The 16,913-nt window shown below is 52.9% G+C and overlaps 4 protein-coding genes across 4 annotated transcripts; 1 reads left to right on the forward strand and 3 right to left on the reverse strand.

The window, feature by feature from the left end:
• Positions 1 to 918: 918 nt before the first annotated feature.
• Positions 919 to 4,721, reverse strand: B0T23DRAFT_165002 (fungal-specific transcription factor domain-containing protein). Its single transcript, XM_062832798.1, has one exon. It carries the CDS (start codon positions 4,594 to 4,596, stop codon positions 1,075 to 1,077), a length of 3,522 nt encoding a protein of 1,173 aa, XP_062691767.1. The 5' UTR covers positions 4,597 to 4,721; the 3' UTR covers positions 919 to 1,074.
• Positions 4,722 to 6,429: 1,708 nt separating this feature from the next.
• On the reverse strand, positions 6,430 to 6,731 carry B0T23DRAFT_382082 (uncharacterized protein). Its single transcript, XM_062837303.1, has one exon. It carries the CDS (start codon positions 6,673 to 6,675, stop codon positions 6,508 to 6,510), a length of 168 nt encoding a protein of 55 aa, XP_062691768.1. The 5' UTR covers positions 6,676 to 6,731; the 3' UTR covers positions 6,430 to 6,507.
• Positions 6,732 to 8,280: 1,549 nt separating this feature from the next.
• Positions 8,281 to 9,511, reverse strand: B0T23DRAFT_443578 (uncharacterized protein; the record flags this gene model as incomplete). Its single annotated transcript, XM_062840868.1, has 2 exons — positions 8,281 to 9,101; positions 9,383 to 9,511. The coding sequence occupies 2 exons, from the start codon at positions 9,509 to 9,511 to the stop codon at positions 8,604 to 8,606; spliced, it is 627 nt and encodes a 208-aa protein (XP_062691769.1). The 3' UTR covers positions 8,281 to 8,603.
• Positions 9,512 to 11,959: 2,448 nt separating this feature from the next.
• B0T23DRAFT_405410 (uncharacterized protein) lies at positions 11,960 to 13,155 on the forward strand (the record flags this gene model as incomplete). The annotated part of the gene is made up of 5 exons (XM_062838995.1): positions 11,960 to 12,116; positions 12,226 to 12,473; positions 12,555 to 12,664; positions 12,734 to 12,880; positions 12,930 to 13,155. 5 exons carry the CDS (start codon positions 11,960 to 11,962, stop codon positions 13,153 to 13,155), a joined length of 888 nt encoding a protein of 295 aa, XP_062691770.1.
• Between the last annotated feature and the right edge of the window lie 3,758 nt (positions 13,156 to 16,913).

The raw sequence follows: 16,913 nt of genomic DNA on the forward strand, positions 1-16,913 counted from the left end.
GCCAGTACGATACCGGTACCCGACATACAGAACTTGGGTGTTGTGGTAGGCAAGGTGGCACATCCGTGCAACATGTTACCAGATCTGACCGGTTCAATGACTGACTGTCTCAAAGTGGTTGAGCCTCTGTTTTGCTATTGTCCAGTTGTGGTAAGTTTGTCCGATTGTCTGTAGTTAGTTGTCTGAGGGAAATGACAGCGGGTAACAATCGGTTGGATTGTTGAATAAATTCACGAAAGCAAAGGCGACTGAGAAAAAACAAAGGACGGGGGCAAAAAGTTCACCAACCTGGAGAGCACTTAGGACAGGATATCTCAGCATCAATAACACAGCTTCAGCTGCTTGTTTGATTCTTCAGCACTTGCGCCTTTCAGCGCAATTCCCTGGCGAGAGGCTTCCCCAACCTCTTCCAGCCTCGCCCTCCACTCCTCTCTCATCCCCAGTATATCAACAAACATAGTAAAACCATCCATGCCCACCGTCCATCTCTCATTCATGATGTACTACAAAGCGTACAGCAAGAAAGGCAACCAAATCCGAATATGAAGATAAGATATGACAAAAATAAAAGAAAGTGTAGTCAAAATCGTAAACACCAGCAAGAAAATGGTGTCACTTTGCCTGTCTCCGAGTAGCCGTTCCATCCAAACTATATATCCCGTCAAGACAGCCGCCCGTCTTGTCCAAACCACCGACCTTCCTGTCCAAAGAAACTATTCCCCGTACCCTTTTACCATGCATTGTAAAACCCAAGTTGATTGAAGCCCTTTGTGTTTCTTTCTGTCAGCCTCTAATGAGGCTTATGCGTTTGTGTATACCTGCTTTCCTCCTTTTCCCAAGATGTGTAGTATTTTTTGTTTGTTTTTTCTCCCAATCAATCCTGACCCGCCGCTACCGTAAACTAACCAGAAATTGAACATAATAAAGAAAAGAGAGGGTGTGCCCGCAACTGTTTGCAAACGCAATGCGATGCTTGTATGCCATGCCATGCTATGCGCTACGATGCACCACCTCTCCCATCATATATACCCACTCAGACAATCACTCCATCTATCTCCTCACCTACATTGCCCTCTAAATAATGTTGGCAATGCTTATCCTCTCCTGACTCTGACTCTTAATCGCCGGCGGTTTCAGGTTCGCATTCTCCTTCCCACCGATCGGATTCAAGATTCCGTTCGGCATCATGGCCGTCGTCGGCGTCGTCGTCGCACTTATTGGGCTGCGGCTGACACTCAGCGTTGGACTACCCGCTCCATGTCCACCGCCTACGCTGCTCTGAAGCACCGCTGCCCTGTTGGAGGGGCTTATGGCACTTGCCGGTCCTCTTTCACCACCGCCACCAATTCCCAAGCCGATAGGTCGTTTATCATCTCTGTCTCCTCCAAGGGGTGGTAGGGATGGCAGTCCGGGTTCGCTCTTGATACGGGGAGTGCCGGCTGGTGAGATACTAGGGAGCGTTGGGGGTTGTGCTGGTGGTGGAGGACCCTGGGGGTGGTGCGCATGCGGGGGGATGTATGGAGATCGGGCCTGTTGCGGGGGAGGGAGGGTCGGGCCGCTCGTGGGATGGCCCCAACTTGCTGGCGGGGGCGGTTGTTGCGGGCTGGGTCCGGGTTGAATTGGTGGCATTTGACGTCCTCGAGGTGGCGGCGGCGGCGGTGGTGGTGGTGGTGGTGGCGGTGGTGCATGATGGCTATAGTGCACGGGAGGAGGAGGAGGAGGATGGGGCCCGGAGACCGTTACTGGTGGCGGCGGGCCTTGTGAGTACGGGGGAGGAGGAGGAGGAGCAGTGGCGGATGTGGGTGTTGAAGCCAACGAGTGTGTAGGTCTGGTGGCTGAAGTTGGCGTTTGGCTCAAAGTCGATGGCACCATTGGTACCTGTGCTAACGGTACCGCAAGCGGGTGAGCTAATCCGCGCACCATTTCGTCCAGTCTCGTCCAGCCCTTGTTGACGTTCCACTCGTTGATTTCCTCCTTCGACAAGCCCATCTTGGCTTCCTCGCTGAAAAGAGTTCCCAATCCGTTTGCTCCTCCATGGCTTGAGCCGCTGGTGCTCCCCACTACACGTCCAGCCGCCGCCGCCGCCGCCGCAGCTGCTGCATGGTCCTGCTCTCCGCCTGCCCAGATCCACGCTGTATCGGGCCGCGCCTGCAGATCCGCGCTCACATATGCAATCAGCTCCTCATCCCTTACCAGAGCGTTTCTCAACCTCACGGGCGCCGGTTCTGGGCTCCCCGTCATCATGATCCTCTGAAGATAGTCGCTCCTCTTTTGTCCTACAACGCCAACGAAGAACAAGAGGTAACGTCCACAGGGAACGGCAACCTCCCTATTGGTATTGATCGCTGCCAGCTCCCGTATACACACGAGAGCTTGGTCCAAGTGGCCGATGAGCAGGAGGAACAAGGCGCACCGGAAGATGTGCGTGGTCGTGAGCGCTGTGGCTCCCTCGGGAAGGGTAGGTGTCATGCGCTTCAGGTAAGCAGCAGTCTCCAACGCAATGTTTGTACACTGCTCCACAGCCAGGAGACGGGAATCGGGTGGGCATTGCGGAGAAAGGTTCTGGCGATGAAGCAGGAGTCGCGCATGTAGGAGGTAGATCAGCGGGTTGAGCAGTACCGGGGCGAGTGGGGAGCCAGAAGAAGGGTCGCACGCCGGAGGGAAGGTACGCAGGCATGATGCAAAGTATTGATCAAAGGTCGCGAGCCGAGCAGGCGGGATTGCTGGACTCATAAACTCGTTTCGGTTGTGAAGCATTGGTCCTTCATTCCCGGATAAAGAAAGCAGTCGGCCGAGGGCAGTGTATGATCGCACAACGTGTGTGATGGCGAGCAGCGAGTGAGTAAGGGGCTCGGCGCCGTTGGGAACAACCATTCCGTTGTCGCGTATAAAGTGGTCATCCACGCCCATGGGGAGTGGCACGTCGCAGTCGACATCATCGATCAACATGGGTCGCCCAAGCTCGAGGCTTAGACTGCGGTCAAGGATGTAGATGGACCACCAGGTACGCTTCCGCATCTCTTTTTCAATCAATGGCCACGAACCCATATCCGAGTGCAAGCCAATGTCCTGGGCCACCTTGACTGCGTTACCGAGCCAGTTCCATGCCGCGGACTTCAGGTTGAGCTCATTGAGGGCAATACTGATGAAAACCAATGATCGAGCATGGTCCAGCACAAAGTCGTTACCCCATGGGTCAATAAGCTTCCGGGAGGCCTCGATCCATTCGGCTGCCCGGTAAGAACGGTGCGGATCTGGAGAAAACAGAGCGCCTACAGCAAGAACGGCGTAGAACATGGCCAGAAACGACGTAGGCACATGCTGTGTTAGTCCTCCTGGCCTGTACAAGTTATCAACCTCTTGCCGGAAGGTGGGCCAGTGTATAATAGGCGTCATGGTATGAGCGGACGAATAATAGCAGCGCATCAGGTGGTCCGTTGTCTGTTGCGAGGGCAACTCGGGCCTCGGTGTGTAGTCAAAGATGGATGGACCAGCTGGCGAATGTCGATATTGCGCCGGCGGCTTCCACACTCCCTTTGCGGGGATTCGGATGTTTGACCGGGCTTGCGCAAGCGCAGGAATCGGGACAGGCCTCTTCTTCGGCTTCGGTTCGGCGCCTATCTCGGGAAGAAGAAGGGCAAGCATCTGCTCAATGCCCATGCCACCAACAGGACCACTGTCAATGTCCATGCGGTCCATGGGCATGTGAGCTTGTCCACGGCCTAGACTATGGTTAACATGGCCATGAACACCGTGACCCTGGGTTTCCAAAGCCCGCTTCAGGTTGAGGTTCTCCCGTTTGAGCTTGTCCAGCGTCTTCTCGAGATCCTGCACCTGCTTAATGGAAGACATGCGCCGGTTCGTCTCCTTGGTGAATTGGCACTTGACATTGCGGCTTGAACATTCGGAGCAGCTGGTAGTGTCGGTCGCGTCGCACTTGACCTTTCTCTCTCGGCAGGCGTCGCAACTTGGATCTTTCCTCCTCTGGCGATATGCCCGCTTCTGGGCTTGTGAACTGGACGAGGGTAACTGGTGGCCGGATGAAGGGCCCGGCGTACCAGATACTGAGTCGTTGGACGGGAGGGAGTCTCGGCCTCCCATGGTGAAGGGCGTTGCTGTGGCAGGCGTGTATGAGTCGAACGATGAGTTCTGGTGAGAGACCTGGTGGCTAAGAAGGTTCTCTGTCGAAGATGATGCCAGAGTGGAGATCCTCGGTGGATGTGGTGGCTGCGGCAGCGATCGTGGTGAAGGAGGGCGAGGTGCTGAAGCCGGAACCGATGAAGCCGGGGTCGTCCCTGGTACAGTAGCAGAAGGAGTCGTGCTAGTCAGGCCGCCAAGATACGGTTGCTGTGGCGCATGCGGTTTGGCAGAGGTAGCCGACGAGACGGGTGACTCGTCGAATAATGGAGTGCCAGTCGATGGGTCAACGGGGGATCGAGGGCATGATGGCTTGTTATTGTTATTGTGCGACGACGCAGCTGCCATGGTGCTGGATTTTGAGAGGAGGCAGTTTCCGGCAAAAGCAGCCTGATTCGGAACCGTCTCCACAAGGTCCCCAATAGGATGGATTCTGGGGAGATGCCGGTCGAGGAACATGCAGACGGGACCTTTTGCGGTCTCGTCAGTTTGGCGGGAAATGGAGACCGAACCAGGACGGGGGTTTATAATTCAGACCCCGGCAATTCCCACGAGGCCATTGGCCTGCTTCTTTTTTTTTTTTTTTTTTTTTTCCTTTTTTTTCTTACAACTTGTTTTCTTCTCTTTTCCTCGCTTCACCTCGTAATTTTCCACACCCTGGCCACGCGCGCTAGGTTCTCTTATACCGACCCAGAGGATCGATACGCACTAAGGCACGCCCTCGAAGATGCGGCGCTCAACAATGATTCGTGTAGGTGTTTTCACCACTGTCTATTGCTTGAAGGCTCGTTTCGTGTTTTATCGTCGTTCGGTCATGTCTTTCGCGACGCTCAATTTCTCAAAAAGATATCGATAGAAGACGGCGCAAGCTTCCTCTGGCCGGTACCCGTTGTGATATGCCCCTTTGGCACGGCGAGAGCATTGGTGAACAGAACGTGTCGGTGCGGAGGTGTAGGTGCGTGGGCCCTCTATGTTTTTGTGGCCCGAGCCCCCCTGTGCCAAAGACTCATTCACACAATGTCTCAAGCTTTGAAGGTCCAATCTCGCTCAAGGCACCGTCCATTGTGCCTCTGTTGGGAATATTCTGCCCAGGTTCTCACAGTGTTGCAGCGCCGTGCAACCTCAACGCCGCCGCTATAATCCGCGAATATGCTGCGGCTGGCTTTCGTCAAACCTGAAAGGCTCGCCCCGCTGACCTTTTCGTGCTGCACTTGCCTATGGTGTGGTTGCTGTCCTCGGTGTCTGAGTCGGGATCGTGCTGTACTAGTAGATCCCCGGATCGAGTCTTCTTTTTGCAACCAACAGGCGGTCATACGACGGCCCCTATCAGTAACACCGGCGGATGTCTGTCCTTCTTATCCGTACTTGTCCCTTAGTGCTTCCTTCTCCTTTCAGGGTCAGGGGATGAATGTGGGGGAATTTCCGCCATATGAATGGCCAGTGGCAGCTTATACGTAGGTGAAACCTCAAGATATACAGCAGTGTAGTGAAAGACAACCTCCAGTGCTTCCAGATCCCCATTCCGGTATAGTCCCCAGTATAGTGTGGTCTAGATTCTCCAATCTGCTAGTTAATGGGCGGTGATCCTCAGAAAGGATTGATGGCCTTTCAGCAGTGAAAACCAACGCCTTGCATCTACAGATGCGGAACGGCTGCTAGAAGTGAAGTGTGGACGCAGGGCAGTTGAAACAATACATAGATACACGCAGGGCGAAAGAAGCTCTGAAAATTGGCTAACCGAAAGTGACCAGAAGAAGGACAGGAGGTGCAAAAGCAGGCCTGAGTAGCGTAACAACGGTGAGCTTAGTAGGTATACAAAGGAAAGGGCTGAGGGGGTACAGGCTTTCATGCAGCATGAAAGTGAAGCTACTTTATGCGGTCTAGCGTTGCGTTGAAGCGATCGCATCCCCCGTACCCAACTTGTCCAGTCTCTAGCTCATACATAGTATGCGCTAAGCAGCATAGCTACCGCCGAGAAGAACGGAAACGAAAGCTAATGGTACTTGTGGTAAGCTTGCTACGCCAGAAAAGATGATGAAAAAAGGGGTCATGAAAGTGATATGTAATATGCCCCAGGGAGTGTTTGTTGAGGAAAGCTGAAGGTTCGAACCCATGCGCAGTCCGTATTCGGCGCAACCGATGCACCGAAACACCAGGAAATGCCAGCAACAACACCTTATGCCATTGCTCGCAATGTCTGAGGAGCGGTAATGGGGTAACCGTACCGTCGAAGCATGCTTGGGGGCCCCTGTTCTTGTTGTCATTGTGCTGCATCACTGCCAGACTGTTTGTCCTGGTTTGTATCCTGAGTCCGTCCATGGCTTTTGCTCGCTCGTAAGAACCCCCTGCATCTGTAGATGACCAGGGACATCAGATGAAGCCACAAGGATACGTTCCACCAGTGAGATCTTCTTTTTCTCGTTCTTTGTTCTTTGCCCTGTGTGTCTTCAACGCAGAGCCGTTCGGTGGGCTTTTGGGATCTTGATTAAGGAACCCAGGGGCCGCGCTGACAACGAACCCCGGACCTGGTATGCCCATTTTGCCCCCGGTTTCCTTGCTTCCATGGCCAATCGTCCATACGGAATATTACCATGCCAAAGAAACCAATAAGAAAGGAAAAAGTGAATCGTGAAGACGAATACAATGCAGTGCCGTGCCTTAGTATGAACCGCCCTTGTGGCTGCTTGGAGAATCACAGTACGGGGCAGTAATTTTGGTTCATGTTGGCTTGACCGTCCGCATTCTTGTTCGAATTTGAGCAACAGATCCAATACAATCCCTTGACGGCGGGATGTACATTCAGGGCCCTTTAGGTCAGCCTCTCACTACTCACGCCTTGTTTGCCACAATATCACTGGCTCGGTGTTACGCTATTTCAGGGAGTTCGTCTCATTTTTCGGATTTGTCTGAAGTGCCATATCCCCGAGCACAGGCAGGAAAACGAGCGGGCAACGGGGCGTAATCCATTTTTTTTTTTCGACCGAGGAGGTGTAGGCGGGGTTGGGACCGTCAAAGTGGATGCTGGTAGAACGGATACATGTGCCTATCATGCCGTTGATTCCTCGCACCGGATGAGGCCCCGAGAGAGGTATGTATGGAGGAGCACTGCCGTTTGGTCGCTTTTCTTCTGAGTTATGATAGGTACCGGGCCCCGCGTTGGAGTTTGTCAGCCTCGGATCACGAACGACCATTCGGCTCAACCTGCTGAGTCCCGGCTGGTAATGTTTACCTACCGCGTAGAATATGTAGAAAGTACTGTGTGCTGCGTAGGGACACACGCTGGCGGGCAGTGACAAGCACTTGTACATCGGATCTCAGCACATCAGACGCCGTGCGCTTGGATGGCAGCGGCCCCAGTGGATGGGCTAGCCGCCCAATCATGGTTGAAGCCGCAACCCGCCGTTACGCCATGCATACCAAGGGCACGGGGGTAGCAACGGGGAAGGTCAGCAAGGCCGTCGAACCGTTGGCTTACGTCTTGCCGCAGTCTGTGCGCAAGTGTCCGCAATTGTTGCGCGCTCCTTACCAGGGGGGGGGTCGCTACGGGCCTCACGGGCCTGTCCCGTTAGCGCGAATGGCGGAGGCCGACATGGAGGGAGCTAGGGGCTAAGATGAACCGTGGACGACAAGTGGGCTTTGGAGCAAGGGGTTTGAGAGATCGTCGCCGATGCTCCTTGCTTGATGAACCGCTAGCGCAGTTCAGTCAGCGAAAAATAATGGTGCGGGAAGTTCCAATTTCTATGAGCACGTTCATAGTCTCGGCAGTGTACAAGAATAGGCACCGCGATGCTAGTGACCCGAGATGGTTCAGAAAGACGGTATCTCTTGGCTGTCCGAGCCATTCATGCCCGAGTTGCCGGCTACGCAGGCTGCGTAAGAACCTGTGCAAGCTCAAGCCTCCTCGTCTCACCGTACTATGAACATCTGTTCCAGGTTTTGGATGGAATTGGCATGCAGTGTTCGCAGCAGCAGGCAGCTACACGTAATGTAGGATCATGCAAGCCGTGACAGGCAAGCAGTATTCGGTAATTCGCTAGAGCGCCGTCTGGGTGGAATTTCAGGACCCTGATAATCCGTGATGACGGTGTGAGCCTCGACATTTACGTGTACCGCATCTCCCCCCTGGTCACTCACTGCTTTGCCTCGAAGAAGGTATCAGGCTCGGCTACCCGTGGAACTGGAAAACAGCAGTTGCAGCCAGAGAACCAAAATAATGCGTGGCGTCTGATAGCGCCCATTCCACCGGGATGTCGCCTTGCCAAGCGAATCCAAAGCAGACAACCATCCAGCCCATCATTTTATGTTGCCCCTCTCCGGATTCCGAGTTCGCAGGATGATCAACGGTACCGGGTACCCGTATTCAATATGTTTCTGAGGCCTGATTCCAATTCCACTTCCGCCACCGAGGGCGCAGAGAAAGCTGGCGAGGGAGGACTTGTCATGTGGCACTGCTTTGAACATGGCAGCTACTTCCGTAATGTGATATATTGTCCTACCGGGTCAATGCAGAATTCCGGATCAGCGCTACATGATTCCTGCGATCTGTATGGGCCAAGCCCGTCGGCACCCGCTCCAGCGGAAGATGATGGGGGACGAGGACGACGTTGTTGTTGACTCGACTCGCAAGTTCGATTTTTAGGACCCCGGCTAGGATCTGGCTCAGGATCCAGGCTCCCAGGCTCTCCCAGGACCGGGCCCATTGGGGAAAGTTTCGTCACGACAGGGCCTAGCGAATCAGCAGGGAATGCTGATCCAATAACTGGAGCCCAGAGTCCACCGGTAGTGTCAAGATGAGGGAAAATGGAATGGAGATGGCATGTGGGGAGCTCTCCACTCGGCCGGCATCCGGTGATGAAGCCCTTGGAGCCTTTCAAGCCCTGGTACCTAGCGCTTGAAAGCACAGGGGAACCAGGTGGTGAGGGTGGAGGGCCTTTCTGCTCGGCGACCTGAGGCTTGGCTCCATGCTACGGTAGCTTCAACCGAGGTGTCAGGCTGTGGTGTGGGATTCGGTACGAAAAAAGTGAGCAATGAGAATGAAACGGTGGCAGTTGGGCAGACAGACCGCCTCCTCTTTCGGGCTCCACTCGTCCCGAAGAAAAAAAAAACGCCAACAGTATTCATTTTTGGAGCAGTGTGTCGTGGACGTTGGTTTGTCACCCGCTCCGTCATCCGCCCGCCCATCTTCTCTTCCGGAGTCATGTTCGGAAGAGATCCGGCCGAAGCGTGGTGTCAAACACCCACACACCCGCACATCCACACGCCTCGGGACACCAACTTGGATGCTTATGACACCGTTGTTTGCGTATTGCGAGTATAATATTGGCTTTGTGGCGGTGGCGGCGCAAATAGTGGTGGTGTCCGTGGTGGTTGCCATGCTGTAGCAGTGATGAACTGATGATGCCAATGGTCATGGCGGTGGTGGTGTCGATTGAGCGCGGCTTCTTCTTGCTGATTCAGCATGGGAGTCCAATCCATTCCAGTTGCTGTCTCGCTTTGCTTTTCTCCTCATTTGTGCCAGCCGGATGATTGGACCAGTCGGAATCCAGGGCATCTCGAGCTGGCTCATTAGTGATGTCTTGCCAACATGTGGCATATTGGCAAGTCAGTACCTAGTCGTGACTGTCTCGAGAAGAAAACAGTGGCAGGGCAGTTACCGCTTCAAGTCGCGGTTGTAAGCATTGGCGGTTCTTTCACCAAATTGGCAGGGGCAGAAGTCGAAAAGCGAAAATGCAACAAGATGAGATTGAGAACAATGAAACAACCGATCTGTCGTCGATCTCGTTCTCGAAATTGCTTAGTACACGTATGTAGTGCGTCGCGTCGGGATCTCGGTCGGGAATGGGAATGGTCGAGTCGGAGTGTGAAGAGTGTGAATTGGACATGTTCTCAACTTCATTGTGTGCCTGGTCCATGTCAGCCACGCTCTCTGAATGTCAAGCCACAACTGTCTCGTTAGATTGGTGTCCATCTTCCAAATCGGATAAGGAACCCTGCCCTAGATGCTCCACCCTTTCCACCAAGCCCAGAAACCCACTCTCTCTTATTGGGTATCCCCGCTTGCACTGGTCACCGTTTCAAAATCGGTACTTACGAGTAAGTACCGACCTGTCCTTGCAATGCGCCGAACCGGAACCTGGTCCCGTCCTTTTCCTTCTCTCCACTTGTTGCAGTGAGCGGCTTTTGATTTACAAAGACGAACTCCGACTGGTCAGAACCCGTTTCTCATCAACATCCAGAGCGTCTCTAACGACGAATCTCAAGTCCGCCAACGACACTCCAGCAAAGCCCATAATATCGAGATACGCTAATTAGTGACGGACGGACTGGCGACAGCAATTTGTGTGGCGCCGTTTCAGCAATCTCACTCCCGTTCAGCTAGCATCAGGTTGGCCATTACTTACCTATTTACCATCATCTGCGTGGCATCCCACGACAGCAGCCATGGTAGCAGCAGCCACCCATCCCTTCAACAGTACCCGACACTACTAGTATATCTGAGAAGGGGGGGGGGGGGGAGGGGGGGTATGTAAGCAGGCTTCAGTCTGTGCCTTGTGCCCTGTGCCTACCACGCCGCCTATCCCGACGACACCTACTTGGACCTGTACCCGTGAGCGAGTTCCCTCCCTCAGTAGACTGGTGGTTGGTTATCAAAGATGATGCACCTCTCTCCCGTTTTGGTTTAGTGTCTCCGTGCCTTCAGTATAACCATCCCGTCAGTTGGAAATGGGCCTCTCTTGGCTTTCCAGATCATCTCATCACTCCCCATCTAGTATCTACAAGCGACGACAGCAGGGCGCTGGATCGTTCGGTTGGCTAACGCGGCTGGCTCGCTAGGGAGCCGCTAGCTACCATTACCAAGGTCATACCTTGACCTTGCAAGCACTATCGGCCAAGCTACCCAGATGCTATTGTAGCCACCAGATCTATGCCGATGCTACCTCGACCTGCTCGATGAAGACGCCCGCGCAAAAAATAACACGGCGAGCCTAGATCATCTTGGCACCATTCCGCGACAAACTTGGCCATCCCATGGCTCTCCAACACCATAGGATGCGGCTCCTCGGGTCAGTCCGAGTGTAGCGAGTTACAGAGCGACAGGAGCGACAGACCAATGCCTCCAGATGTCGTACCGGTTGGAGTACATCACATACATACTGAGAGCGTACAACAGGCCAACACGCCCCTATCCGCTTATTTCACGGCGTTTCACATGGAATTGACGGGGTCCAGCACAGAGGCTGAGTGCTGTACGCAGTAGGGAGGCTCGCCCAATGCTGGGGTCATCCCTGCCCCGCCTTCCCGAGCCCTTACGACTCGGGCCCCGCGTATCCTGTGAAGGGGAGCCAGCCCAGAGAGCCGGATGCGCCCGGGTGTATTGCGATCAGCCAGCTTAATATCTGCTCCGCCCTCCCGGTTGCCAGCACCTTGTCGCAAATTCCAGGGCCGACACCCGCAACTACCATGTTCCGTGTTTCGAACACCACTCGATCGGCGCTCTGCAAGACTGAGCAAATATGTCAGCCCGTTCGGCCGTATCCGCATCCAACTGCACCGCCCAATTGCGCGAACCCCTGTACATGCAAGATTGGGAAAAGCAGTAGCACACTGTACGTACCTGACGCAGTCGCCAGTGAGTTCGTTCAACACCAGTTTCTTCTTTGAAATATGACAGAAAACGGTAGCCATCCCGCAAAGTGTGAATTCGCTTTTGTAAAAGCAAAAGTTGGGTGCATCCGCACATATTAGGGCGGAAAATTAGGTACCTCTAAGACCGATAGGCTGGATTTAGGAGCGGAGTTGAGTCGGTATGCAAGGTAGGTACATGGGGTGGAATCAACCACTGGGCACGCAAACCGACAAAGTGCGCCCCTCGCCGAGGAATGGAAACATCCGAACGGTTACATGTGCGTCGTTCTGGGCCGTACATATACGTACCTGCCGCGCCTACGTGTACGGTACCTACACTGAATACCGCGTAGGTACAACTGGACAGCAGCGTTCCATGCCAATCAACTCTCTGCTGCATCGCAAGACACTACCCAACTGGGCGAGCTTCTGCTGCTCATGTAGCACTGCACAGTGTTGCAGGGCACTACATGGAATGGAATGATCACGGAGATTCACTCCGAGTGCAACTCAACGCTCTGGAGGTGATGAATGGACGTTTTCTGAGACACACAGCATCGTGTCAGCCAAACAGACGTACCAAATCTGCCAGTCAACCATGCTTGCCGCGAGTGTCCAGCAGAGCCAAGAAAATGATAAAAGAAGAAAAGAAAAACGCCATCTCTGCGAAAGATTACCGTGACGGCTTTCGACCAAGCGAAAGGGTGCCCGTAAGACGATATTAGCCACCGTCATGGGATCAAGAGGACGGTATGTCGTGTAACTTCGAATAACCTACTTGGGCTATTAAGGCCACTGGTGGTGGCGGCGCACTACGCAAAGGTAGTGTGACGGCGATGGGAGCTTTTCCGATTCGTAACAAGCCTCTTCAGATATCGAAAGGTCTTTTGGTCCAGAGCAAGTGTGTATCGGAAGCAAACAAAACATCACACACAAAGGGCCTTCATTCAGACCATGTTACGGGGAATAGATATCAGATCCCCATATCAGCGTACCGGAGCGCCATGCACACTCCCGTTTGCACACCTCTATTGCTCGCCAAGCTCGGCAAGATGCACACCGGTGTCGTCAAGGAGCATAGGACCGTCATCATGGCACAAGACTTATGCTTTCAAGAGTCTATGATGCGAGTCGAGATTTCAAAGAAATCCACAGACCGGCATCAGAACGACACCATCACATGAACCGGACTATTTCCTGTCTGAGGGCGTCTGGAGACTCCGAACATCTAGTAACGTGAAAAAATGTTCCCAATGGGGATGGGCGATGTCCAACGTTCTATTTAGGGGTTCCTGGCTGACGGTCAGCCTGAAATCAATAACTAGGTCACTTAAACGGACACCGCCGCTCGCGCCCTCTTCTCCCGTATTCGCTTTTCGAACATCCAAGTGAATGGTCCTGGGAGGCTGGACGTCCACTAGTTGTGAGCGCCAGCATCTTCCTAGTGTGCTCCGATTAAATGATAAGTCTTCATACGACATCATGACTTGACATGAATCGTCACGGCAAGCCCTCGAAATCGTAAACATACCTACTAGCCGGCGACGCAGATGCTGGTTGGCGATCCTGGTCTATCTTCAAACCCTCTTGGCAGATCCCCGTACTATTCGAAGATGTCACGAAGCTTATATGGCGTATGCCGCTTCCTCGGGACGTCATTAAATCGGTCAACCCAGACAAGAGGTGACATCCTTCAGTTGCAAAAGACTCTTTTGCTGATGACCAAGGCGAAAGTGAAACCTGTCGAGCACAGTGGATGATGGCGTTCGAGTACAACACCGGTCAACAGGATTGAAAGAGCGGTCCGGCAGATAATTAGATTTTGAGATTGCCAACATGTCAGACTAATTCGTATCTAGCAGATCACCAGTGACAAAGTCTCCCGAAAAGTTGCCATTGGTGCGCGCTATCCTAGGCAGCCAAGGTGAGGCATCACCCCTGCGAAGCAGCTAAACGAGACTACGATGAACCTAGGCTTTGTTTGTGAACCTGTTCGTCAAGCCCCATGGTTCCAAGGACATCCGGATGGCTACCGATCAACTCGCTATATACGAAATAAGCACTGTCCTGTCTTGCTAAACCGCCCGGTTGACGCCGTATCGAAATGATGTTGGACGGTTTCCAAGCGGACGGAACGCTTCTGTGATGTACCTTCCCCACCAGCTCACCCTTGGCAACCTAGTCAGCCCTTTTCCCGTCTTTCGTATCGATTGCATATGAGAAATATTTGTTGGTGGACAGGCAGAGCAGGCTGGCAGGCTGGCTTTTCGCTCTCCACACGAAAACACTACGTGATCCGAACTACACACCTACCGTTGATCCCAGCTCTACCTACTCTCGGAATGGTAACTACTGTTAGGTCCCCGAGCCTAACGAACCATCCTCTTTCTTCGCGACTCTGCGTGATGTGTTTTTTGGGTTGCATTTGCACCATTGCGTACTGCAATGCTGACATGGCTGTGGAATATGAACAGCAACCACAACACACATTTCTTCCCGAGATGAGTTATCAACAAAATATCAATTTTTTTGCTGGGCCGAAGCGGGGCGCTGGAACGCAAGACCGACGCGGTGATCCTGCAATTTCGGTGCCCAATGATCGATATAGACTGCCCAAGAGGCCAGAATACACAATACGGTGGTAATCGCTAGTTCGCTCTGCGACAATGTGCGCCTCGCGGCTCACGGCTCGATATTGGGCTCATTAACTGGCTCCTACTGGGTGCCATCTGGATTTGGCAGCCTTGCTTTTTTTTTTTTTTTCTTTTTTTTTTCCCCTTTAATACAAAGACACGGATGACACCGACAGTGTGATGCTTGTTACCTACGAGCTCGGCGTAGCATTTGGAGTTACTACTCATTTGCGGGCACTTACACGACAACAGACACCGTACGTAGAGGTCGGTATGCTTGGGCCCTTGAAATGAGCCAGAATGTAACCGTGACGATAGGACTGGGCAAAGGACAGATGAGAACCAAACTTCGAGGAAAAACGGTTCTCGGATGCTGCATATAGTGGACAGATTTATGCACCACTTGGTCGTAACTGGCACCCTCCATCAGCGGACTGTGCCGTGACCGGGCAGGATCCCTTAAGGAGTAGGGTTTGGCATTATAGGGGTCCTCAGAAGAGGACAGGTGAGCAGTCGAAACTTCTGTTGCATCACATACGCTCTTGGACCCTTGGGCCCAAACTGACAAGATGACAGAGAGTAGGGGACCGAGATGAGGCTATTCCCTTCACATGATATCGTACGATACACCCTCACGTTCATCAACCTTACCGACATTGGGCCGACCGTCAGCCTCCAGGCAAAGGACAAATCGTGCCAAGAACTCCCGAGATCATTCTTGGACGGGACCACCACGGACAACCGCTGACTCAACCCGACCGGTATGGATGGCATCATACAATTTCGTAGGGCTGTTGTGGCTGGCTGCTTCAGTCAGTCTGGCTGACTGACTGGCTTTCTCAGCTTTCTCTTTCTGTTGGAGGGTAAGAAAGAACGGAGAATCCGCGCGTTTATGAACGCCTCATTGCAGACCGAGAACGCCTCTCTTTTTTATTTTTATCTATGCTTAGAAGAATCTGGGATCACAAACTAGTATACACCAGACAGACGCTGATGTTTGCCTCGTCAACAACGAGGCTTTCACGAGGCGTTCAACCGCCGTGTCCTTTCTGTTCGAGTCGTGATTGCGTTAGATAGTAGGCCTCAGGTGAGAGACATCTGGCGCGCACACACGCTTCACAGGACTGTCGTGGGCCAGCTTTATTCCTTTCCATTCGCTCATCCGAAAGTCTTAAGAGAGTTCATGATTGAAAGAGTACATCCAGCCACGCGGGAAGTAGCAAACGCCCCAAAGACAAGGGAGGTCACAAGGGCTCGAAGCTGGCCGCGTGCGGCTGTATTTGGTGTGGCTGGTGGCTTGCTGGGCGCGGACAAGATAACAGGCATCAACGGGTGAACAAATGTCTCGGTCCCGATATTTGGGCTACGGGACAAAGAGTTGCCATTCCACCGGTTGCCTGCTTTGTCTGCCTGACGGGGTTTGAAACATTCTGTAAAACCGTTGACTTTGGGCAAGCCGTTGGCCCGGTCAGGTGAGAAGTTCTTCTCGGGCCGAGCCGACTGCCGCTGTGGTCTCTTTTCTTTCTCCAGTAGTCATCCGTCCATCTGTCTCGACTATGGTGCCGTCATCAACAATGGGTATTTGAAGGAGTTGGGAGTATACCAAGGTGGTATACATGTGAAGGATCATGGGGAGTATACTCACGAAAACCGTTCGTTCGTTCATGGAACGGATTTGAGTTCGGTAAGGTACATTTGGTTGTCGACCGAGTTTCCTGAGTCCATCACTCGTACGGACGTACGGAGCAATGGAGCTTACAAAGCTATCACTCGCTCCAACCTATCTATATCTTACGGTAGGGTCTATTTACTTGTTTTCCATATAAGTTCAGGGCAGGACAGAGAAGTTCGGGTTCTCTCCCCGATGAAACTGTGGCTGCTGAGGGATCTCTCTAGACTACCTAACACTTCTCCTGGTTTCGTGGCCAGGCATACCGTCGAGTCTGTTAATCGACGTTGGACCCTCCCCAGGATGATCGACAACACTCTGCGCATTTACGTGTTCCCGTGTAATAAACCCGGGTATGCCGAGCCGGATTAGCCCTGCCCGATAAACCAGATCAGGAATTGGACGGAACACATTAGCAACTCCTCATGAATTTTCCCCGTAGAAATCAGTAAGTGGACTTTCTTATTCCTACATCCCCATCCGTCTTCGCGTTGCCTCTTGCTCCGATGTTCACAATCTTACCATCTAACTGTACATGTAATCGTACATAGATGCCGAAAAACCGATTACTAGCTGCACGCTCGTTCGGGACAGATTAGGTAGAGGTAACGTCAGATAGATAGCAAGCCAAATCAGCAAGGCAGGTGAGATGTAGGTACCTAGGTACGTACTTTTGTGTAACGGCCGAAAGGGCTAAAAGGACTTTCTTCCCCTCGGATAGCAGCATCTGTAGTCCCCCGTCATCATGCGTGCTCGTGGACTTTTGGTTACCCTCCCCGTTCATGTTGTTTGCCTTCTTTTTTTTTTTTTCTCGAATCCCCTGTCAATTCACTGGAACCACGAAATAA

The sequence above is a fragment of the Neurospora hispaniola genome (genome assembly GCF_033458365.1).
Source record: "Neurospora hispaniola strain FGSC 10403 chromosome Unknown B0T23scaffold_5, whole genome shotgun sequence".
Taxonomy (NCBI): domain Eukaryota; kingdom Fungi; phylum Ascomycota; class Sordariomycetes; order Sordariales; family Sordariaceae; genus Neurospora; species Neurospora hispaniola.

Bases quoted from the DNA above. Each gene is read 5' to 3' on its own strand.
- B0T23DRAFT_165002 (XM_062832798.1), bottom strand. From the start codon at position 4,596: ATGTTCCTCGACCGGCATCTCCCCAGAATCCATCCTATTGGGGACCTT.
- B0T23DRAFT_382082 (XM_062837303.1), bottom strand. From the start codon at position 6,675: ATGGGCATACCAGGTCCGGGGTTCGTTGTCAGCGCGGCCCCTGGGTTC.